Source organism: Grus americana, chromosome 7, assembly GCF_028858705.1.
Source record: "Grus americana isolate bGruAme1 chromosome 7, bGruAme1.mat, whole genome shotgun sequence".
In the NCBI taxonomy this organism is placed as follows: domain Eukaryota; kingdom Metazoa; phylum Chordata; class Aves; order Gruiformes; family Gruidae; genus Grus; species Grus americana.
Window position 1 is genome coordinate 14,834,086 of NC_072858.1, and position 24,987 is coordinate 14,859,072.

The 24,987-nt window shown below is 46.6% G+C and overlaps 1 protein-coding gene across 2 annotated transcripts in view; it reads left to right on the forward strand.

Annotated features, from left to right (window-relative positions):
- ARL3 (ADP ribosylation factor like GTPase 3) overlaps positions 1-24,687 on the forward strand; it is a 30,125-nt gene extending 5,438 nt beyond the window's left edge. Inside the window, exons 2-6 of one of the 2 annotated variants that reach the window (XM_054831772.1) lie at positions 4,121-4,264; positions 5,370-5,486; positions 9,971-10,021; positions 11,989-12,174; positions 20,625-24,687. In XM_054831772.1, coding sequence (XP_054687747.1) covers positions 4,121-4,264; positions 5,370-5,486; positions 9,971-10,021; positions 11,989-12,174; positions 20,625-20,672 — 546 coding nt within the window. In that variant the 3' untranslated portion in view covers positions 20,673-24,687. The other variant, XM_054831771.1, reaches the window with a different exon arrangement.
- The last annotated feature ends 300 nt before the right edge of the window (positions 24,688-24,987 follow it).

The following is a 24,987-nucleotide window of genomic DNA, read 5'->3' on the forward strand; positions in this document are numbered from 1 at the left end:
CTGTCTGGAAAATGCAGTCTCCTCATTGCTGACCCCATCAGTCTGTCTCCTCATGGTGCTTGTAAAGAAAACCCTCTCCACCAAGGACAGAGATGTTTTTAAACAAGCCAATCTGATATAAAACACAGTTTGCTTAACCCAGAGGTGACCAAGAAGTGGTTGCTGGCTGACTGTGCCCAGCCTTGAGTTGCACTGTATAGCTGCCCTTCTCCAAAGGCTGCACGCGCTGCCACGCTGTGCTGTTCATTATCTGAACAGCATCTGCAGTTCCGTTCTCTGTTACAGATGCCGCAGTCTGCTTAATTTTGTGCAAATGACATGCTGCCCTTACACTCCCATGAGTTGTCTCTGCAGCTCCTCAGCCAGCTAACATTTCCACCGTCCTGCTTGAAACTGTCCTGTTCCTCACCCTGGACACCCCAGCGAGCGAGTACCGCTGGCCTTGCTGCCATGCAGGCATCCTGGGCATCCTCCCTCCTCACTGCAGGTTAAGTCCCACCATTGACATATTTGTTTGCTGCCCCACTTCAAAGGCCTGCTCCTCTCCTGTTGCTTCTGACCATCCTCTCTGCACCAAATTTCCCATTTCATGGCTTTTTACCAGACATCTCCCATTAATAACAAGGGGTTGCTTTCTGACTCTTCATCAGCCCAAGTTAGTTTTAGCATTCAGCATTATGTTTGTGAGTGAAGTGCTTGTCCCTCAATGTGTGTGCAGTAAGTGAGGGTTCCTTGTCCCACATAGCGGTGGCGTGCAGCAGGGAACTCGGCTGAGTTGTTTTTTCCAGTCTACTAAGCTGTCAGGAAATGCTTTCTGTCTTCCTAGCCAGTGTGCTTGTAAGACCAATTAAAAAAAATAAAAATGTTAGAAACCCATCTGTGCATGGCTTTCCTTAATCTTACATCTTCACAAACTAGAAGGAGAATGATGGGTGCAAGTTTTAAATAATATTTACAAAATATAACGATCATAGTAACCAATACTATTATTTGGTTCTTGATTTAGGTTGTGTATGCAGACCATGTAACCTATGCCAGCAGCTACTGAAATAAAGTCCACTTCTCTGTGTTGGCTTGCTTGTCTTCCAGCCTTTTAAATCAGCTTACTTTATACCTTAGAGAATACTTTTATTTCTATATATATCCTCTCTTCTATTGGCTACCCCAGATAATCCTGTGATCAGCCATGCAGCAGTGTCACTTGAGTAGAATATGGAACGAAGCTGATCGTTTTCTCGTAGGCTGTCATGCTAGCCCAGAAATAGCATCTGTCTACAATGGGAGAAGCTCTATTAACATTTACAACTGTTCCTTCTCCCGACCCCTGAGAATTGCTCCGTGGTAGATAAGCAATACTTTGTAATACATTTCTTTGCGCTCAGTATTTTGGAGTTGAATTCTGAAATATAAAGGCTCCTAATCCTGATCTGCACTGGGATACGCTGCTCTGCTCTTAGCGAGTGGTGCTGTGAATAGGATTAGCATTTCAACAGCTTCTTTTTTTAACTGTGAGCAATAAACTAAAATAATGGGGCCTGATTCAGAGCTCTCTGAAGTCGGCAGTAGTACTTTGGCTGGTGTGTGTTGGCTTTGGGTCAGGCCCATAAGAATGGGAAATTCAGTGTTTCCCTGGAAAGGAGGGAGAATGTGTGAATTTTAGAGTTCCTGCCTCTGTGGGGTCTGTCCACACCGAGCTGAAATCCGTGGATTTACAAGCCAACAAACACAACTGTAAATTTGACTGCAGGTGAAAAGAAAATGTGTTGCTAGTCATGCAGTTAAAACTTGTGTTTTTTAATGATGTCAAGGGCACTTGGGACATGCATGTAAACAAGTAAGCATTAGAGGTATTTCTGTCACTGTTCCTTTTCCCTTCACTCAGACGTGTGGAAGTACGGACTGTCATCTGGGCAGAACATGGGTTGGGCGCTCTGGCCGGGGAGATGAGCTGTTGGGTTTGCGAGGGCTTGCAGCAACTGGCTGCACTGAGCACAGCCCTTCAAATTCATTAGCTACGGGCCCATGGGCGAGAGCCAGCTGTGAGCATCTGGCCCTCGGGGCTTGGCACGTGACGTTACAGGCCTGTACGCTTCCACTAAAAGCAGTTTGGGGATTTACTGTGCCTGCACCATGCAGGCACGGCACTCTCTACCAAGCAGAGCCCATTCCTGATTAACAGCTCTTGAGTGGGGCCTGGATTCTCAGTTTTTTACCAGCCTCTTTATGAAATAGGTGATAGCTTTTTGGGCTGTAAGGCTGCAGTTTTGCTTGCAAGAGCTCTGAATTTCTGTACGTCAGCTTTCCACAGTTTTTTAAAAGCACAGCAACAGTGGCAATCCTGCAACTTTCTACAAACCTAATTTTACTAAGTTCCTTCTCTTCTCCCTGTTTCTTACACATCGTGCATGTATTTTGAGCTGTGTCTGCTAATTAAATGGAAAACCAATAAATTACTTGCAAATCGAAAATGCTTAGAAGGGTGGATCGACTCTCATGTGCATTTGAATCTCAGTGTGTTTTCATCCTGCCTTATTGAAAGCTTTGGCATTGTGACCTATGGTGCCGTGTCCTTTCCAAAAGGCTCCCCACCTCAGAGCGGTGTGATGAGCAGTCGAAAGCAGAGGTTTCCAAATGGCTGAGGTGGGGCTCTCCAGCAGAAGGGCACTGCTACAGACAGGGGACGTGTTGCAGCGGTGACAGTCGTGCTGCATCCTGCAGCTCTTTATCTTGAGGACAGGTTTCTGATTGCCATGATCTAGAGGGGATCAGGAGCAACCTTCATGGCTCAAATAGTCCTTGGCTCCCAGCAGGAATATTTAGAGGGTGTAGTTCCTCATAGCAACAAAGCGCTTCATGACATTTAACTGATTCACCCTTGCAGGTTGACAAGAAGCATTGTCTCTATTTTGCAAATGGTAGAACAAAAAAGCTTGAGAGATGGGCCCCTGTGGGCCCAAGTTTGTGCTGATACTTGAACTTTGTTCCCGACTCTGGGTCTTAGTGGGCTTCAACATGGGAATTGTCTGGGAGAGACCAAGCAGGAGTCCTGAGGGCTCCAGAAAGGGCTGTAGGTGTATTCCTCTCCCAGATTTACTCAGGCAAATTCATTGCAAGAGCATCTGTGTCCCCCGGCTAGGTCTCAGCATGGTGTGCGCTGCTTGGGCTCTGAGGAGTCTTCCCTGCCAAGCAGGGGGGTGCAGAGCAGCACGGCAGTGTGTCCAAGGAGACCCAGGCAGTTGTGGACTTGCAGCCTGCTCCTGTGCCTTCAGCTGCAACTGCCGGGGCCGGGCTGGGCAGCGAGAGGCAGGTGGTGGAAGCGGGGTGATGTGCGTCTCTTGGTTACGTGCCAGGATCCAGAGTACTTTTCCAGTCATTTTAGAGAGGTGCAGGTCTCTGAGCGGTGGCACTGAAAAAAGCTTGGCGTGCTGCTGTAACGTGCGTGGTTGTAAATGAGCTGACCTGCATATTCTGTTTCCTAATCCTGAGTGATACTGTCAGCTCAGAGAGCTGAGCCTGGCTAATGACTGAAATCCACTGTGCTTTTCTTAGCAAGGATGTGTGGTGATCTGAGATAGTTGTTAAGTGCTACATCCTGAGAATCAGAACTGCACGTGCCCCATGGGTCCAGCATGTTTTAGACAGATAAACGGGGTTTGAGATGATCAGGGAGTTACTATGAAAAGAACTGATGTCAGGTACATAGTAACCTGCAGTTAACTAGGAGGGAGATTAAATTAATGGGGTTTTCCCTCTGATAAAGATAATGAAGAGCTCACAAGGACTTGGTTTGCAGCTCCTACACATGATATACGTAGGCACTGTCTTCCTGGCAGAGAGAATGCCAAACAGCTGTGTGACAAGAGCAATGCAGCCAGTGGTGCACCCCACTGAGCGACATTTGGGCTGTCTGAGACCTTGTCGATACTCTCTGAGATGAAGGAAAATAGGGGCGAGGGGGAGGACTAGAAAAGGAAATGGGAATAGGGACTGCAGGAAGGGGTTCGAGGTGTCCTGGGATCCACCACCATACAGAACCCATTTCAAGGGAGGAGGGTATGGCATGGTGGGGGGAGAGAGTCGGGGCAGGAAATAACAGCAACGATCTCTCTTGTGGATTTAGGGTTTACTGTCAATCCTGCGTAAACTGAAAAGTGCCCCAGACCAGGAGGTGAGAATCCTCCTCTTGGGACTGGATAATGCAGGCAAGACCACACTTCTGAAACAGCTGGCATCTGAGGACATCAGCCACATCACGCCAACACAGGTGAGGAAGGTCTTTCCCTGCCCAAGGCAGTTCTTGTGGTCCCACCTGCTTTATTATACAAAGCACTAATGATTCAGCAGAGTATTTCAGTAGAAGGGGGAGCAACTGGAGCCTGGTGCACCATTAAGTTTGTGTGTTTTCTGCATAAGAGGAGTGTCAGAGTGAGATCTGTCTGGTAGTGCAAAAGTGGATGAGTGCCGTGGAGTTCTGCAGAAGACTTTTAGATCATGGATGAGACTTCGTTTCTGTTGTTCTTGCGAAAATGTACAAGGGATGCTGCAGCACTGGGCAAGCCCCTATCTCCTTGCATCTTTCACCCTGCCAGCTCCAAGGGTCCTGCATATTCCAGCACTCCCTCTCTGGTGCCTCTGGTCCCCTTTCTTTGTGCCCCGGGTTTGGGGAGAGGGATGTCTCCGGTCAGAAGCACTGCAGCATCACTCCTGTGTCGACCAGAGGAGGTTGCTAGAGAGCTATGGGAGATGCTTCCCCCCACCTCATAGCTGCCTCCCAAAGCTCCCAGCCCTGACACCCCAATTCCAAGCCCCAGTCCCCTGGGTGATGTGGCAGCACATTGCCAGCCCACGCCACATCCTGTTTTTCTACTTGAATGCCCTTTCAATTGGTGCTCTAATTGATGAAATGGACCCTTCAGACGTGCAGCTGTTGCTCTTTTAAGCCCGGCATTAGCTGTGTCATGTCGAATTGAGCTGAGACCTCTGGCTTCGTGTTGGCTGGGACTCTCAACTCAGCTTCCACAAGCTCAGTCCTGCTTCTCACAGCGCCCTTGTTTTCTCCTTATCTGCAGCTCTCCCACCTCTTCCTGCACCCACCCTGCTGAGCCCTCTCAGGGCACTAACTGCATCATATGTCTCCGTAGCCATGACAGCATCAACCCTTGACCCAAGAACACTGGCAAACCGATGGTTTGGCAGCTGTGTTCCCTTTCGTGAGTGCCTCTCCCACAGTCGATCCATCTTTGTGGCTGCCCTGCCCATCTCACTGCATGCTGCAGGCATGGGATATATAAGGTGTTAATGTCTGCCTATGAACGTGCTCCAGCCATTCAGGTTTGTGTTCTATGTGGCTTTGTTTCTGCTCTTTCCAGGGCTTTAACATCAAAAGTGTACAGTCTCAAGGCTTCAAGCTGAACGTATGGGACATAGGCGGACAGAGGAAGATCAGGCCATACTGGAGGAACTATTTTGAAAACACTGATATCCTTGTGAGTATTGGCTGCAGTTGAATGCTGTGTTCATGCAATGGCTTTCCAAGGTCTCAGCCAGAAATTCAGGAACAAGTAATGTAATGTCCCAGTCCTCAGCAACACCATTGCCATTGTAACAGGAGTTATTCTGAGTGAAATGGCAAGATTGGTTGGGTGCAGTAAGAAAAATACAGTGATGTTTGGAGAAATTCAGTTGTATGTTTTTACTTTCACAGGATGGTGCTGGTTATAGCCAGTTCCTTTCCTCTCATCTCAGTCTCCTTCAAATGAAAGAACGTTAATAACTTGTAGTTTACTTCTCTGTAGCTCCTTTCACTGGAGACTCTGAAGGTCTGTCATGGGCATTAGTGACTTAAGCCTCATGTGTAGAGGTAGGTCAGTATGGTGCCTTTGTTTTCTGGTTGGGGAAACTGAAGCACAATAGAATTAAATGCTGTATCTGGCATCAGGTAGGAAAACTTCTGGCTGAGGGACACAGAGAGACCTTTTGTCTTTTCTTTTGCTCCTTTAATCATAAGACTGTCCTTTAATGTTTTTGACAACTTAGCTAATTGTAAGGTAATTACAGCTACAGATGACTACAATTATATTTACAGTGCAGGACCTTTGTGTTGCCATGCCAGAGCACGTTACCCTGGGACTCTCCAAGTGCTGTCCTGACTAGTTTCAAAGATCACATCTAACATGCAGCCACGTGTGCCAGGATGAAGGCAGGCTGGGGGCTCCAGGCCTCTCCCCACCCCAAGCAATGTTGCCTGTGGGAGCAGAGAAAAGGTTATTCTAAGCAAGGTCTGCAGGGCTCCCATGGGAAAGTGGGAAGTTCTCTTGGAAAGACAACCTTCCTCCCTCCTGTCACACACGCTAATGTGTCAGGAGCTTTAGTGCACTTCCACAGAAGGATCAGTGCAACTAGGAATAGGAGACTACTCCAAGGCTCGTGCCAGGGTCCTGAAGGGCCTGGCTGCACCTGCAGATTTAGAGAGCATTGTCCAAATGAAGCTGTTATTTAAATGGCACCAGTAAACCCTCAGTAATCTCTTCTGCAGATCCCCCTTTTTTAGTTTTGGTTTGGAATGCCACAGGATAAACCCAGCTGGTTATTTTGCAGAGAGTAATGGTGAGATCTTCCTAGGGGAAAGATCTGGCTTTGTGAAACTAGCAGGACACACTTCCTGTGTTCCTCTGTGGCCATCGAGAAGGGGGACATGGCATGGCTGTGAGGTGGTTGTGCCCATTGCGTCCAAGCTCTGCAGCTGTGCGTGGTGGGGAGGCAGTAGGTGTGCAGATCAAAGTCAACACTGTGAAGCAGCAGCTAGGGGATCTTTGCCTGCTGTGGCAGGTGCTCAGGCTGCAGAGACTGTGCAACCACAAAACAGTATCTGGAAGACTCTGCTGGCAAAGGCAGTGAGCTACACTGGCCTGTGGGCTTCCCCACTTCCCGGTGTGAGCAGCATGGGAGGTCAGAAATAAAGGCGAATTTGAAGACTGGAGGAGATGAAAGCAGTTTTTTTCCCTGCCCTCCTCCCACCCCAGTTAAAGCAATGTACAGAGAAAACCTTCCTTTTCATACGAGTAAGAAAATGGGTAGGTAGAAGCAGAATCAGTTTGGGGGAAGCAGCAGTGTGGATTCAGAGGGAATAACTGATGTGCACATGGACCTCAGCTCCTCTGCCTGCACTCCATGCTGACACCCAGTCCCAGACTGGGAGCTGTCGGCACGTTAGTGTGGTGCTTTGCTATGTCTATACACACCAAAACTAGAATCACATATATGCTGATGACTCTCTCTCTCTCTCTCTCTCTCTCCTGCCAGCCCTCACCCCCATTTTAGCCAGTAATTTTACCATCTGACTAACCTGGTGCAGGTTGTGCCTCTGTAAATTGAGCCAACTTATCCTTCATGTTATTTCTTCATCCAGTCCCACCACTTGCAGTTTCTGCCCAACCCACTTACTCCAGGTTTTGGTTTGGCCTGTTGCTTAAAGGAGGCACTCAGCTTTACGGGAATTTGTTTCTCAAGCTCCATTTCTCCAACATGGTATACTCAATGGCTGTTCAAACTGGCAAAGTGTGCTACTGGGCACCACAGTCAGAAACAGGCTCTTGTGTGGCCCTGGCTATAGAAGGAGGGGGGAGGTGAGATATGCTATGGTTCCCAGGACCCCCTGCTTCTGTCTTCTCCTAAACTATATTGCGCAAAGCAGAAAGGACCCTCTAAAGGGTATTAAAAAGCAGGAAGTGATTGCAGATTCAAATCCATGCAGGTGCCTTTGAATGAGAGCTTGGTCTTGCATCACACACCTGTGATATTTGGAAGCTTAACCTAGGCAAATAAGGTGTGGATATCTGGCTGATTGCATATTCAGACAGGCACCTGCAGCTATTTGGCACAGTGCTTTCTGGTTTGGAAGTAGGCACTCCGCACATACTTTACCTTCTCTGTGCTGCGCTTTTGTGGCTTTTGCCCCGAGCGTTGTCTCCAATTCTCATCTTGCAAAATAGCTCCCTAGCAGAAAGCCTGGCTGGTTGGGTCTCAGAGCTCTTCCCTGCTAGTTAGAGAAACACCGTAATGTGGGAGGTGCCGCCTTTCAGTTGCAAAGTAGCACTCGACTGTTGCGTTCATGTGTTGCTAAGCTTTCCCTGAGATGTCCCAAAGGAGGACAAATGACAGTCCAGTTTCACCCCGGAGCACAACTGCCAGCCCTGCAGCTTCTTCCTACCCCAAATGGGGTGCACAGGGGCAGATGCTTGGGAGGGGCAGAGAGGACGGGTGTAGCTGATACAGTATTGGTGCACGTGCTTGGGATCACATTGCAGGAAGAGGCTGTGTCACATCGTGCCCACGGGCCTTTCCCCATCACATGGCACCGAGTGCGTGCACCGCTGATGCATCCTCACGCAGCTGTGTCCAGCCCTGCTGTGTATCCCCCAGCCTCTGTCAGTGTGCATCATTCTGGCCCCGGGAGGACCGCAAGACCCCAAGTGATCAGCAGAGAAGTCTGCGAGGTTGCTGGGTTACCTCCTCAGGCTTGGCATACAGATTCTCCTGCTGCGTATTTTGTCCCATTTCAAACAACGCTAACACTACTCATTAAAGGAGTGCCTACAGTTTAATAGATATTGCTGCTAGAGATCTTCCCTCCCCCTACTATTTGGTTGAAATTATCCTGGAAGCGTGGAGTCTTATGCTGAGACTGCCTGCAAGGATGCCATTTATCTTGATGGCGGGGTGCTGTGCTCATCTATTCCCTGAAAACCAGGCTGACACTTGCTCCCTGTAAGCCACCAAAGAGCATGCAGATGACATGCTAGCAGCTTCAATCACCAGTGATGGGGAATGGCAGGGACTGGAAGCAAAATGCTCAGTGTTTGTCACCAGTCCTGTCTCTGTCTGCTGTCCCAGCGCCCTTCTCCTTCAAAAACCTTCCTGTACCAAGTAATGAAAAAGAGATGCCAGGCTATTCTTTCCTGAGTATTATACTGAGGTTCCCCGTTTCTTTAGATGTAGCTTGATATTTGTGCATTCTGAACTGCAATAGCATTGCTAGGGGGAAGGAGGGCGGCTGGACTAATTACATATTTTGGGGGGACCTTTGAGGAGCCTCTGCAGACCTAGAGCTGCTTTCGCTGAGGAGGCTCGTTTGCATTTACACGTGAAATCAGCACATGCCATGCTGCTTGGAGAGGGGAGAGACGCCCTCCCAAGGCAAGGAGCCTGTTGGCTGGGGGATCCACCCTTCGCCATACCAGGGGACAGGTGTCTGGTTGGGACATGGACCATGAGATGTGGTGCCGAGCCCTGAGAGGGTGGCAGGACTCTGCTGTCAGTCTTTGTGAGCCAGCTGCTCCCTGACTTCTCCATCATCTGAGTGGACAAGCTGGCAGCTGAAGATGGAGTCTCGCAGGCTGGATCCAGCTCTTCTCCCCAGACACCTGCTCCAGGAGGTTGCAGTAGGATCACCTGATGGAGAGGAACTCAACATCCCCAATATATGCATTTGTCCCCTATTCCATTGTGTGCCTTGGTGGCTTATTTGTGTCCTGCTAGAGGGCAGCATGGCATAGTCACACCAGTGCAGTGCTTGTACACTGTTTGCTAGGGTGAAAGAACATGTCTGGCTCTCCAGGTTTTGCCCTGCTGTGTTCAGCTTCAGCTTTTAAGCCAGTCATTTGAAAAGATACCAGGCAGTGTCCTGTTCTCTTTAGATAATAGATGCTGTGGAGATGGTGAGAGCAGCCCCAGTATTGCCCCCAGCTCCTTTCTGATCCTACCCATGTGGCGGTCACCCCCCCCCAGCTTTAAAAGAGGTGGTTCCTCTCCTTTCAGAGCACCATGGAGTTTTGTCAACATTTGCTATAAATAATACTGGGGATCTTTGTGCCCAAAAGCATAATTATTAGGCTCAGCTCACTTAAGCACATGATACTGTGGCAGAATGTCTTCTGGGAAGAGTAACTTTTCCTCTCATTTCTTTTTTCAGATCTATGTCATTGACAGTGCAGATAGGAAGAGGTTTGAAGAAACGGGTCAGGTAAGTTACTTATGCCCAGCTTCCTTTGAAGTAACTCAGTGTTTCTGAGTGCCCCTTGCTCACAGAAGTTAGGAAGATGATTTTGTTGTTTATGAGGGAAATTTGCATTTCAAGAGACTTGCCTTTCAACATCAATGCAGATTATTTTGGTAGATGTGAAACAAGGAAAATAGGTAGCCTAATTCCGTTTAAATAGAACGGTTTTCATTGAAGTTATACAATAATAGCAAATGGAGCCTAATACTGAAAGCAAAAACTTCTTCAAGTCCTTTAAACCTTGCCAAACCAAGACCCCGGGGAATCCTATTTTCTTATTTACAAAGTTGAAATGGAAATCATATTGACTTGATTGTCTTTTGGATGTAATTGGAAAAAAAACCTAAGAACTTTGTAACTAGGACTGGCCGGAAAATAAGATTTCCATTTTGCAAAGTTTTGATGTTTTGTAACATTTTGTGTTTTAGGATGGAACAAAAATAAGACTTTTGGACTTTCTTTTTTAAAATTCAGAAAGTGACAGTGTCCCAAAATACCTAGCAACAGATTTACCCCCCCCCCAGAAATGGGAGATTTAAAGCCCTCTGTTCTGCCTGATTTGAAGGAAGCACTTGATCTTTTGCCTCTCAAGTATCATGGACACACCCTAACAGCAGAACTGTTGGTTGTTCTAGGAGTGGGGAGAATCTTTCCCCTGTTGGAGCTATTTCATTTCATATCAGTAGTTAAATATTCATTGGGCAAAAGAGAGGGAGGGGAAGCAGAAGCTTAGAGCACTTGCTTGAGTCAGGCGGAGTCAGCCTGGACCCCTCATATTTCCACAAACACTTTTGGTTTCAATAAATCAGCTGCATCAGATGAAAGACCTATTTTGTTGAAAAATTCCCAGCCAACTCTGTTTATAACTCCGTTCTCTCGTCCTGGTTTCCAAACCAAACATTGCTTTTGGGGGGATGGAGTCAGATTTCCACTGCAGTTTAAGCATCTCCCCAACTGCACTCATTTAATCCAAAAGTTTCTAGCCAGTGGATGAAAGATGTTAGGACAGTATCTAAGAGCATGAGACCCTTCCAGCTAAATAAGGAGCTCACAAAAATCTCATGTACTCATCCACCTGCAACACCAGCAGTCCCTACAGCTTCAAATTTTGCTGGGTTTGTCATATGTTCACACAGGGAAGTGACTTGAGACTGTGTGCTTGTTTCACATGAGGCCATTGCACAACCCTAGACATGAAGAATGTCAGCCATCGTTGATCCACTGCAGATTCAGATTTGAGCTATTAAAAAAAAAAATCTCTTTGAGTCACCCAGTTTTGAATGAACAAACCCATTTCTCAAGATGCCACCCAATGTGTGCTGTGCATATGGAGCCAAAATCCAGCTAGTAAAGCTGATCTAGCTTGTCTTCAGCTAGCCAATGCCTTCAAAAGCATCAGCACTTTCTTGTGGGAGGGAGATTTCCATTTCTGGGGCAAAAAAAGAAGTCCTCTCCTGCTCAAATTGCAGTGTATAAAACTTGGAACAAAACCCTGAAACTCATTATTGGCAAAGATATCAGGGCTGGTGTCAACGGCTGCTCAGGTACAAATGCCAGTCAGGCGATAACTTAAGACGGATTCCTCATACTGCCAATTTACATGTTTTTTTGCTGTTTCATCAATTTTGGTCTCCTGGGAGCAGGGACTGGTAAAACACAGAGTTGTAGCCTTTAAGGCAACTGCTAATTTCAGACCAAGATGAAGATTTTTTGTAACCTGTAATTGGAAGAAATAGCTTTTGAACCTTGGGCAGCGATGATTGTATACATTTTTGCTCTCTTATAATAAGATCTAGGTTTCACTGGAACACACTCTTCTAGCATTTGCCCTAAATATATTTCTAATTAGAGACAACCACTGGTGGTTGAAGGTTTTCTTCCCTTCCCTCACTCCATATTCCCCCCACCCCACTCCCTTGTAAATGATACAGGAGCTGGCTGAGCTTTTGGATGAAGAAAAGCTTAGTGGAGTCCCCGTGCTCATATTCGCTAACAAGCAGGATTTGCTGACGGCTGCCCCTGCTTCAGAGATTGCCGAGGGACTGAACCTACACACAATCCGGGACAGAGTCTGGCAGATCCAGTCTTGTTCAGCTCTTTCAGGAGAGGGAGTACAGGTGAGGCTCTGGAAAAGGTCCGCTGTGCCAGCAGGCCATCTGTAACTGATTGCTGTCTGTTGATCTGCAGGGTGGGGCTGGACCAGCTGCCTCATGAAGGAGGGTCAGCACAGCCAAACCCTTGCAGCACAGAATGCAGGGGGTGCATGTCTTGTCCCCTGTGCAAAGGGAAGGGGGAGCTGTGGGCCGTTGGGGTCTCTCTGTCCCCAGGAAAGAGGAGTGTGATTGCCTCCCCACTCAGGACCCCTTGGCTGGGCCAAATGAAGACACTGATTTATTTTAGAGAGACTGCTGTCAGGTTAATTATTTTCACAAAACAAATCATTTTTTACTATTAACCCCTTTGACTGTTACAAGTGTGCACTTTAGAAATCTGATTTACCTTTGCTACTAATGTCATTTGGCGTTTTGCTCAACCCAGGCACCAGAGAGAAACCGATCAATTTTTCTGATCCAGAGAAACGTAAGAGTTGCACACGGGGTGAGGGCAGCTTCCATGGCAGCATGTGGAGCAGCAAAAACCCACCGAGGGGACTGAGCTGTATTCCTGTGCTGAACTATAATAGCTGTGTCTTGGGCTCCTGTGCTGTAGTGAGTTCCTGCAGTATAGTAGCTCTTTGTAATGTAAATGGGACCCAGGTTTGTTTATTTCACTCTTAGGCTTTCCTGAATTAATGAAATATTTGCAGTGCTCGCAATCCAAGCAGTCAGGAGTACTCCCTTCACTGATACTTAAAGAAACAGAATGGTGAAGACATTTATCTTCATTGCAGTTTCAGTAAAACCTTATTTGCAGATGCGACAGAGCTATTCAGGATAGTCAGATCTCAAGCTGAGTATGAAGAGTCGCAGAAGAAGCCCGCAATACTGAGTGGGCAGTAAAATGGCAGATAAAATTCAGTGTTGACAAATGCAAAATAATGCACATGAGGAACAACAATCCTAACTATACACATACGATGATGGACTCAAAATTAGCTGCCGTTACACAGAAGCAGATCGTTGGGAACAGCAGCTTAGTGCTTATCAAAGGCCAGAGAGGAAAATCAAATGCTAGAGAATTACCAGAAAGCAAACAAGAAACATCTATGAAAACATTTCTTTCATAGCAGGATAAAGGCATGGTGGGCCCATACCTTGAATATGACATTCATTTCTGCCTCTGCCCTGTCTAAAAATATTTTAGTAGTAGTAGAATCACAGAGTCCAACAAAAAATTAGGTTTAAGGGTCTTCAGGAGATATTTAGACCAACCTCATGTTTAAAGCAGGGATAACTGCGAATGTAGAGGAGGTTGCTGAGGGCCTTGTCCAATCAAGTTATAAATATCGCCAGGCACAGAGATACCACAGCTTCTCTAGGTAACCTCTTCTACTTAACTACCCTTATCAGAAAAAAGTATTGTCCATATATCTGCTCAGAATTAGGAGAGATTTGAGAATCCTCTGTCAAGAATGATCAGTAGCACAGAGTGCTCTCTCTTGGAAAAGAGAGGACAGAGAGTGGGAACATCTTCAGGATATATAAAATAAGGTATAAAAATGTCAGATAGACTATATGCTATTTTTCACATTGCTAGAGGAAGGGCGTTCTAATGAAATAATCAGACAACAGCTTAAAACAAATAAAAATAAGTGCTTCTTTGCAAGTTGCATAATTAAATTGTGGATCTCATTGGCACAGGATGTTGTGGAGACCAAAGGTATCAGTCAGTTCAGAAAAATACTAAGTGAATTTCTGAAGAAGAGTTCTGCAGGCAATCACTGACCACTGAGATCTGGAGGCAGCTTTTGAATGAGGAACAGCTTGGGCCATGGATTTATTTAGTTAGCCAAGATACAAATTCAGCTGTGTTGCAGCCAATCTTGTTAAAGGCTTCAACTCTAATCTTTATTTTGAAGTGGTGGTAGAGGGAAATGGATTCCACAATGGCAGTGTGTATTCTAGTCCAAAGAAATGTGATCAAGAAAGTAAGGCTGCACTTCACAGGGTTGCAGGCAGGCATAGGTCACCTTCTTCCTCCTTGAGGCCCTCCTCTGGTTTAAGGAAGCCCAAGTGAGCTCTCCAGCTGCTAAGGGGCAGTAAAGTGGCAGATGAATTCAGGGACACGTGTTGGATGTGGAAGAACTAAATGATAGAAAGTGACACTTTCTGTTCGTGAGCTTTGAAAAATGCCTCTTTCTCAAGCCAATGTGTGGGCTCTTTGGAGTGGGCTGCACACTTCTTCGTTGATCATGCCTTCTGACTCTGCCTTTTCCTTGAAGTACAGTGCATCCCTGTACATTCAATAGGGTAAAATATGCAGCTCGATACCCTCTACCAAGGAAATGAAATCTGCTTCTGCATTTGCTTCCAGAAAACAGAAGACAAGAGCTAAATAAAAGTATTTGCAGGCCTATATATTTTGTTCATCATGCTTATCTAGACAATTTAGATGCAGGCCAGATAACATCCTGCTTTGTTGTCTGCAGTTTCATTGCCCTAAATACTGCAGCTTATTCCATAACTGATTATTGCAGAAAGGTCAGGGAAGTTCCAATCTCCCTACAAGTTATAGAAAAAGAGCCCCTACATTTCTCTTCTGCCATAACTCCAGCCCTGTCAAATCAGACAGCAAGAATGCCAAGCTCTCCCTTTCCTTGGAAATTCATTGAACAACAACAACAAAAAAAAAAGTTTGGGAGATGGCTTTTAAACTAAACCTGGATCAGCACAGAAAGAAACACTGTTTTCACTCCTGGGGCTCTTAAGGAGAGGTCAACATGCTCAAAATTTAGGGGAATCAAAGAAGAACTTGTTTAAAGAGTGAGAGTAAGAAAGATGTTTTTGAGGATCATGGTACGCAATATCTCTACCAGTGGCTCAGACCAGGAGCTCTCTCTGTGTAGTTAAATCTCAGGTCACTGCTTTAAGGACTTGTTTGAGAAATGACAATGAGTGACAGCAAAATAAATGAAGATGTGGAAGCATCAGGTATTCAGAATGAAAGCCAAGGAGGAAGCACGCTGTCGCTGCTGATGGAATACATTAGCTAGAGTAAAATTGGAAACATCGCTGACGGATTTTGCAAGGAAGACTGGTGGCATATCTAGTACTGAGTACATGAAGGAACGGAGTTCATAGAGGAAGATTTTTGTGATAGCTTGAAGGAAGAGCAATGAGCAAAGATAAATAATGCTAATACATGAAGGAGAAATAGTTTGAAGGTCATTTAATTAGTTTAGCTGCTAGCACCATGGTGTATAGAATTGGGTAGTTAAGACTGGGGATTTCAAGGTTAATGAGATTAGATTATGGTTAATAGAATGATATAAATTTAGAGAATTTAACTATTATTTGAAATGGGTTATTTAATAAAACTGTTAATTAAGGAGGGAATCCATATTGTCATCTTGTCTTTTAAAATTAACCATTGGGGACTCTGGAAAAGGGGCCCAGCAACATCCTGGGCAGACTCAGAAGAGAGGTGACTGGGTTAACTGGAAACCCCATGTAGTGTCTTCTGGACACCAGCTGCTAGCCCCAGTTATGCCAGCTGAAGACTTCATTACCTCCTGACTGTAACCGTGGGCAGCACTTGTTAATCAGACTTCACGGTGCCATTGAGGGAAGAGTGGTATATCTCATGCTTAGAGGCTTTTTCAAGCAAAATATCTGCTTGGGTCTGATTTTATCCTTCAGGCCTAGTTAGGAAAGCAGCAAAGCTTTTTGTTTCTGCCAGAGCCATCCAGGCTCTGCCTCTGGAGCAGAATCCTGCACTAGCTTACACCAAGACCCTTACACAGAGTACAGCAGGCGAGGGAGGTGATTACCAGCGTCAGCAGAGAAACATGAAGAAACTGTTGCCTCACATGGCTCTGTGGTGCCATGCAGAGTATCTTGGGGTTGTGTTTTGTGACCAGATCTCCAGCTGTAGTCCTTGACGTGCAAAAGCTACATACATTCCACCCTGGCCAGCCAGGGTGGGGTGAAAGCAGGCAGGACAACTTTGCAGCCTGCCCTCTTGCTGGAAGTGTTAGTTAGGGGCCAGGGAGCGTATTAAACATGACTCAAGGCTTCAGACCGGTCTGTGCTCTGTAACTTGTTTCTTGTCTGAAGCAAGAGTCTTCAGTCAAGGCAGCAGGAGCTCAGCCTGCCCCAAGGAATCGTCCCCCAAAATGATGGTGCAGCGTATTGTGTCCAGAGTCTCCCAAGCATAATGGCCCCCTGGAGAGCATTAAAAGCCAGTGGAACTGAGAGTAGCCACTAACTTCTCTAATTTATGGCAGAGCTGGTCTGACCAGGGCTGAGCCGCCTTCTCCTCCCTGGCTGTTTCAACCCAGTTGAGAATGAAGCCCAAGACCTAAGTTATGCCGATGCTGTGATTCAGCACTTTTATAAGGGCAAGATTCAGAACAGGACCCCCAGCAATGCATATCCTCAGAGCTAAGTTTTATCTTAAAGATGTCTTAGCCAGGGCAGGCTAGATGGGGATCTTCCACATCTTAACAAGGTTCTAGAGTTCCTTGTAAATGTGATTTAAAACCAATTCCGATGACTGCAGCTCTCCTGGAGCAGCCAGAGCCAGTGCTTGCTGAGGAAAAGCAACCATGTTTCCAGGTGTGATTTTTAAGCCTTGTGATTTTTAAGCAGGCAAGGAGGGAGTGTACAGCACTGCATGAGAGATACAAGGTCTCAGAGGACAAAAAAAAAAAAAACCACAACCAAAACCCAAAAAAACCTTGCACCCAGGCAAAAACAATGGATAGTGTACTTGTGGGAGCTTGTAAAAGCCAGCCTGTATGATGACTGGAGGTGCAAAGAAATGACAGATAATGAAGGCACAGTCCTAGCTGTGAAGAGGGAGAAGAAAGTGCAGTTAAAATGATGCATACCAAAAATGCTAGAGATGGAGAATTTTGCACTTGCCTGACCCAATTTGTTATGGCAGACAGAGGATTACATGAAAGGATTAAGCTTTGCTGTCCTTAAGGTCACATTAGGGGTCACAAGTTTGTGGCCTTGCCTGATCCCTGGCTTGCAGGGGAGCAGAAATCGGGAGGCTTTTTATGGGGTGGAAAGGACTTGTTCGCTGTGTTTGAAGTCAGATTACTTCACTCCCATAGCTGCAAAGCTGATAATGCAGAGAATAAGCAAGCAGTGGGCTAATCTCAAGCAGGACTTTTTATTTCTCCCGGGGAAGGCTCTACCAGTCCTTTCCCAAAGGGCGTCAGAGTACAACTCCCTTGGCACAATAGCAGATGTGACTGCAGCAAGGCAGGGTTGTGCGGAGCAGCGTTTCTCTGCAAGGAGCATTATCCTCTTCCCTGGAGTTCTCTCTCTTTGCTTTGTTAAAGTTTACTAGATGCTTGTTAAGGAGCTAAGAGAGGCAAAGCTAAAAGATCTGAAATCTTTCCCTGGCTAAGTTTTCCCAAGGTTGACTTGAGGCTGGAATACTAATATTGTATCTGTCTCCATTCTCAGAGTACCTGCCAATGTCCCTGTATCTCAACAAAGCAGCGCAAGGACATCTATCAAGATCTAAATGTTAACTGTAGGGATTGTGCTTTCTGCACAGAGCCATCTTTTAAGCATGCAGATACAGGGACAGAGTGTGTAGGGACAAAGGATGACAACAGTTGACTCCTTGTGGACTTGACTCTTTCAAGCACCGTTTCCTCCTTCCCATGTGCCTTCCCCATAGCAGCTCTTTGTGTTTGTAGCACCTTCCCTGGATTTATCTTGTCTTACCAACCCTCCATGCTGTTTGAAACCTTAGATAGAAAACCCACAAACATACCTTTTAGTTTCTCTTGCTTTCCATTGTATTTGCGATTCTCCAAAGCATTTGGGGATGCTGCAGAACACACACACCCCCAACAAAGTTGCACCAGAAGGCACAGATGTAGCTGAAGATGAGGAAGGCATCTCACACATACTTCTTTGATACAACACACATAGAGCTGAGCACATTCAATTTCCCTTTATCACTGTTAGGCAGGGAGATATTTACAATTAAATGTGATTTTTTTCTGTCAATTAACTCATACCAGCAGAGAGTTTTTAAAATCTATTCCTGCTTTAAAAGTTCAGTGACCTACTTACATATTTCAAGCCTGTTTGGAGTTCACCTTTCCTCTTGCATTTTGCTATGTCATTCTTTTGCCCTCGTTATATGCTTGATGCAGCCAGGCTCCCAGCCATGGTAAATCCCATCATAAACTCTGCTTTATGACCCTCACCGTGCTGGTGCTGAAACAGTCTGTCTTTCCCTTCTCGAGCTCCCAAATAGCAGCAGGCAGAGTTTTAATCACTGTGAATTCAGGTTGTGGTCAGATTAGGTAGAAGATAGGATGCATGTTTGTTGTTTTGCAGTGATGTATTGTTTCTGGGATTACTGTGCTGAATAGCAGAGGGTGTCAGCTGATATTTATTACTTTAAGCTGTCTCAGCTGTTCTGGTTCAGCAAATAAACCTACATTCAAAATGAATGAGGAGCTGTGCTTGCCTTGTATGCCATGATGTGTGCAAATGTGATTATTGCTTCCGAGGCAGGGGAAGCTGAAATCATTGTGGGAGCATTTTTAGTTATTTATTTATTTTTACTCTTTGCAGGCAATCATGCAGATTTCTAAAGCACACAATCAAGCCAAAGGCTTGACACCTCTCCTCCTAGCCCCATTGTTAAGCCCTGGCATTCCTCATGCTGGGAATCACTCGCTCCCTCTCTCTCTAAAGTGATAAGCTTTAAACCAAGCTATTGATTGCTTAAGGCATTACATGTTTTACACCTAGGTTATCAGTGTTATTGAAAGGGGAAGACACAAAGCTACTGGGCCTTAAAATGAATCTACCTCTCGTCTTTTCCCATTTGCTCTGAGGATTTCAGACAATTTGTTTTACACTGATCTTTGCTGTGGAGATAAATAAATGAAACTGGAGACATCAACCCTCCCCAAGGTTAGAGTCAGAAGCGTTATTAGTGTAGGGCCTCATGTGCACCCCAGCACAAGCCGGGCTCATTTATTCTTTATTTAATGCAGCAACAAGGGCTGATTTCAAAAGTTGCTGCTCCCCTTCAGATAAGAAGTGTCACATAGCGCAGCTATCAAGGTGAATTGGTATTTTCAAGTGAGAACCTCTCTGCTTCTGATTAAGCCCTGAGGACTCCCTCTCTTCTCTCTTAACTCTTTAGCTCCCCTCCGACATGGCCACCACCTTCATGGCTGAGGGGCAACATGGAGGCACGGCAGCTGGTCTCGGCTCACCCAAAGGGCCTGCTGTGCTGCGCCTTTTGCCGTCTGTCCTTAGGGAAGTTGAGGTCCTTGGCAGCCTTTTGGCAGTCTGGGGACAGGGGCATAGGAAGCCAGCAACGCGGCTACCACGGGGCTAGCAGCAATGCTGGCCCAAAGGCTCTGATCTTTTTGGGGGTCTAACTATTGTTTTAATGATCCAAAAATGACTACTGAACATAATACAGTGAAATCCCCTCTCCACCAGAACTCTAAGGTGACATTTGCCCAATTTCCAAGCACAAAGATGTGCTGCTCCCCTTTTGTCCCCAAAAGCCTATCTGGCGCCTTGTCGCCCTGAGCCTCCCTGTCAGCAGAGATACCTCGTAGGCACGGTAGAGGCAATGGATTCAATGGGACGCAAGTATGAGGAGACTGTGCATCTTGCGCACTGTTTTGTGTGTCTCCTAACAGATAGGTGACATGAGCAGATAAACTCTTGCCTTGGCCTTCAATAGCGTGTCCCAGTCTGGGATCTCAGCAGTAAACTCACAAATGGGGTATTCACAGCAGAAATGTTACCATCCTGCTTGCAGCGGTCAGAAAAGTTGTGGAAATGTTTTACAGAGATACCCTAATGAGTACATCACCCTCTTAAAATGTGACCACATCGCTTCTTACTGAACCCCTGCGGGACCCCTGAGGGCCCATTTTCTGTGGGGGCCCTGAGGAACAGGGAGCAGGGTCCAGATCCAGTTATTGCAGTGGCTTTCACGGATCTGGATTTCAAGGCTTGCAGCTGAGCAGAGAATTAGAGCCGTATTCTTCACAGGGAGCTGACTGTATAACAAACAGCCCCCTAAAATCCACGGTCTCAAAGATAAGATGACTTGCCCGAGGTTACACAAATTATCTGCAGCTGAACCTGGAACTGAGCCTTCATCTGCTACTGATGTACCTTGACTGCAAAATGATCCTTCCTCGAAGGACCTACACATAGTGACATGATGAGACAATGATACTTTTTATGGTCAGATGAAAGATTTAATAACCTCTGTGTGACAACATCTACCGAGCAAGGAAGCACTTATTTTTTTAACCCACGGCAGTTTTGGGTGCAGAGGGCAGGCAGGGGGTAGATGAGGAGGCAGCACACGGTGCTTGAAGAATGGCGGTCGACTGGGATTGGGGGATTCCTTTTCCCTTCGCTTGACTAACATTACCTTTCTCTGTCTGAAGGACGGCATGAATTGGGTGTGCAAAAATGTCAATGCTAAGAAGAAATAAAGCGTTCTGAGCTGCATGGAAATGGAGGAGCGGTGGGAGCAGAATTCTAGCCTGAAAACACTAATTTGCTGCTTTCTGACCAAATGTTTTTCCATCTGTGCACAGCTACAGCTGTTAAAAGAAAAAAAAAAAAGAGAGAAAAAAAGGGAACAACATCGGTTAAAGCCTACTGCTGGATTTGGAACCTGACCTGCTCTTTAGTATCGGTTTTTTATCCCAATAAAGGAATTATATATTTCCTCCCTATGCATAAATAGTATTAAATGTCTGATTAGCAAGCAACTTTGTAAGCAGAAGCAAGACTGTGATTCAGTGTGGAGCAGAGGGAGTGGTGAGTTACTGTAGCTGCTTAGATGCATAGGACCTGCCCTATATGTGCAGGTTTGCGGTTGCTGAGGACATGCTCAGGTGTCAGTCACAGCTTCCCCTCAGTGACAGATAAAATACGGTCGTGTTACCAGTTGTGGGTAGTTTCTTAAAATAAAGCTGCTAAGGAGTAATTTGTGTAATGAGGGTAGAAGACTTCCACATATTCCTATAGCCATAAAAGAGGAGTTTGATCATAACGAGGCACTGTTGCATTGCGACACCGCTGTAGAAGGGAGAGAAGGGTTATGTGTGTATAATTGAAGCTCTTTACAGTTGGAATAATGCAGGATGAGCGTGCCTAGGGCTTTTCTCGCAGCTGAAGGAGAATTTAGCCCAGCATTTCACCTTGAGCCAGCAGAAACGTGGTTCCTACGTTCAGTAAGTTCCATATGTGAGATTAGTCTTGATGTTGAACAATCCCTGTTGATTTTCCCTTGATGTTAAGGCAACTCTGCAGCAAAATGCAATTAAGTCCATGATTACTTTCTAGAATGAGATACCAGGTCCCAGGTTTCCTTTTTGAAATAGGCAAAATATATTCTTCTACCCCCCCCTTCCTCGGCAAGCCTTGTGTCCCCCTTTGAGGGACGTGGGGGGACTGCCCCGCAGCGGGCTGGCTGCCCGGGGCCTGAGGCCCCCCAGCCCGGTGCCAGCGGATTGGCCTGGTAGAGGGTGAGGAGCCTGATGAACGGCAGATGGGAAGTGCTTTTTAAAACGAGGATTCATTCTTCCCTGAACTGGCGTTCCTTTAAAAGGATGCAGTTGCTGAAATAGGAAAGAGAATGTGTTTTCCACCTCCTCATCCCTGATTCAAATCTAGCCCCAGCTGACAGCGAGCAGGAGTCATTAGCACGCCAAAGCAGCCATGTCCTGCGTGAAGCGAGCTTGGTGACTCCTGGGCCAGTTTCTAATGCACAGATGGTAAAATAATCCCACTGCCCTGCTTGCCAGCTTTGTTTGCTGCCTGCCTGCGAAAGGCCAGAGAATGACTAGGGACTGCATTACCCCTTCCACCTCTTGGAGACGGACGGCGGGCAGTGTGGGGAAAGCTGCGTGTACTAAAGCATGTGGCTTTACCACGCGTCAGCGAGTTGACTCATGGACCCAGGCAGACGGCTGACACCCCTGGAGCTCCCGGCTCTTTGCTCCTCCCTTCCCCTGGACATCTCCACCTCACGGCAGAAACATCTGCACTGTATGTGAAGCAGCCCCTGGCCGCCTATGTGTTACAGCCCGGCAGATTAAATCATCTGGGGCTGATTCTGGGTCCCCCTCAATACTTCAGGATGTACAGTAGTGGTTCAGGGGTTGATCTGCCTGTAGTTCAACTGTCTTTGCTGTAGCTGGGGGCAGAGGGACAGCTGGGACAGCAACTGCTTTAGCAATCCAACTTTAATCTGCCTGCGTCCGTGAGTCAGCACCCTCTGAGTGCATCTGTCTCCAGCACCGAGGCAGGACATGCATGCCGGAGAGGCACAGCCTTGATTTAAAACTCAGACGGCTGTGGGTGGGAAACAGCAGGCTCAAGGGAGCTGTTAAGCAATCGCTAATGACACGAAGTGACACAGCTCCAGTTTTGCATGGATTGAGTAAGGAGTCATAAGGTGAGGAGAGATGTTCATTTAAACATAGCTCATTCGGGAACCCTAGGAATCTGCACCATGTGTTCCTGGGTCAGCACAAGGAAGAGAAATGCATCCCAGCATCACCTTTTCCTTGCAATTAATGCATTTGCCTGATGCAAGCACTGTAAAGAATTGCAGCCCTTTCTTGTAGGCACGCTTTGTGCTGGCTGAGTGGCAGAGCTTAGTGACAGATACTCCCGAGCTTTGGATTTGCCCGTACTGTGTGCCAGATGCAGAGTGAAATGCTTGGGTACCCCTCCCCTGGCCCAGGCAGGACAGAGCAAAGTCCCCTTGGGGGCTGGGCCGTTGAGCCTTCTCACTCGCAAGGGAGTTGAGTTGCTGCTTCCCTGCTCCCTACTTTTTTACCAGTGGCAAACTTACCCTGTGACACCTCACCTGTGCCACAGTTCGATCCAAAAAGCATCCAGGAGGTTAATTTGGTTTTTTAGGCTCACATTGATTAAACTTGGAAATGTGTGTCAAATAAATATATAGTAATTTTCCTATAGCTCCGATTTGGAAGGAAAAAATTGCCTTACTGAACTCAGGATCCAGAAGTGTTTGCTGGCTCATTCGTTACATTTGCGTGTAGCTACACGTATTGGTTGCGTGCATCTGTACCAGCCAGAGCTTCCCCTGTAATTCAGTAGATTAATTTGGTTTACCTCCGCCAGGTAGTAAGAGAGGAAGACTGTGATAGAGTGAGCTGTGCTGGGAGGATGGAGGTGGAGGGTTAAAATGACCATGACTTAAGTAAATCACCCTACAGGGATGGCTGTAAATGCTCTTTGTCTCGTAAACATCTCTCTGTGCATCGACCTGGTGAAAACGTAAAAGGATTTGAGGTTCTGCTCACTTGCCGCTCCTTATCTGAATGCATTTATATTTATATTCACTATACCCTCTGCAGGGCTCTCTTTCCTCGGCCGCACCTGGCTAAATACCACCTGTAAAACTGCCTGGGGCCAGCCAAAAATGCCTGCCGCTGCTCAGCAAAACCCCTACCCCTCTCCCAGCCCTTCAGCTCCTGTTTGGTTTATGGTAATTGCGTATGCAAGGCTTTGTCCTTCCAACTCTGCCTGCTTTGCCCTCCTTTAGGTGAGATTTGGGGGAAGCAAACCGCCTCATTGGTATGGGTGGAGCTCTGCCACACGTTGCATCAGTTCATAGATTTTTAAAGCCAGAAGGGACCGTTATGTTCCTCTCTCCTGACCTCCCGCATAACACAGCCCATTAAACGCCACCCCGCTGGCGCGGTGACTTGCGGTTGAATTAGAGCACCTCTGGTAGGAAGACACCCGGCCTTGATTTAAAGGCTTGGAGTGACAGACAGATCCACCCCAGGCCACGAGAAGTTTGTCGCAGGGGTTAATTCCCCTCCCGCGGGGAGTTTCTCTCGCTTCACTTTCACATCATTAAATCTGGTTTTACCTTTGAGATAGATGAAAGACGCCTCTCCTGCCCCTGTGTGTTCTCTGGAGGGGAGAGATGACGGAGAAGTGAAATTCTCCAAGGGCACATCAGGAAACGTGGGTCCAAGCCTCTGCTCCGACCGCAAGCATTGAGCGTGGGGAATCGTGTCCTCCTCCGGCCACAGCTGCGTCCCCTCGCAGCAGCTCTGGCGGAGACTGTCTCTCCTTGCCCTTGGAGAATGCTCGCCAAAGCCTCATGCACCCTTGTCCCATTTTTTCCCCTACCAATACTGTGTCTTGCACGTTAATGACATTTTTCTCTGTCGAAAATATAACCGATCACCCGACTTCTTTTATTAAGTGTACTGGGATGAGAGCAGCCCACTCAAACTCCCGCCCTGCCCCACAGGCTCACTCTTCTGCAAAAGCAAAAGGTGGCAGCTGTTGTAGTCCCTGGGCCGGACGCGTCCACACAAGCTCTTTCTTTTATGTTCCCTTTTTGAATTTCACCAAAAAGGGGTATTTGCAATATCTGGTCATGTTATTACTCAGTGTGTAATTTAGATGTCTTTGTCAAAAAAACCAAAATAAATTAAAATTTAGTAGAAAGACAACTTGTGTTTGGAGGTGATCCTTTTTCTTCGACAGGCTCATTTTTCCAGCGGTCAGTCAAGGACTGAGCCATCCCACAGAGCCGCCAGTCAGTCTGCGACGCTGCTCTTCCACCGCTCCCCTCTGTCTTCCCATCAGAGACAGTCGCCGGTGCTGGAAGTGGTCAAAACTGTTGGAAGAAACCCTTTGCCTTTGTATTTTCACTTGTCCAAAACTGTCAGAAAAGCCAGCCAGCGAGAAAGGCAAACTTTGGGAGGATCTTCTTGTTTAGAAAATCATTTCGTAGGTTAATAAAAG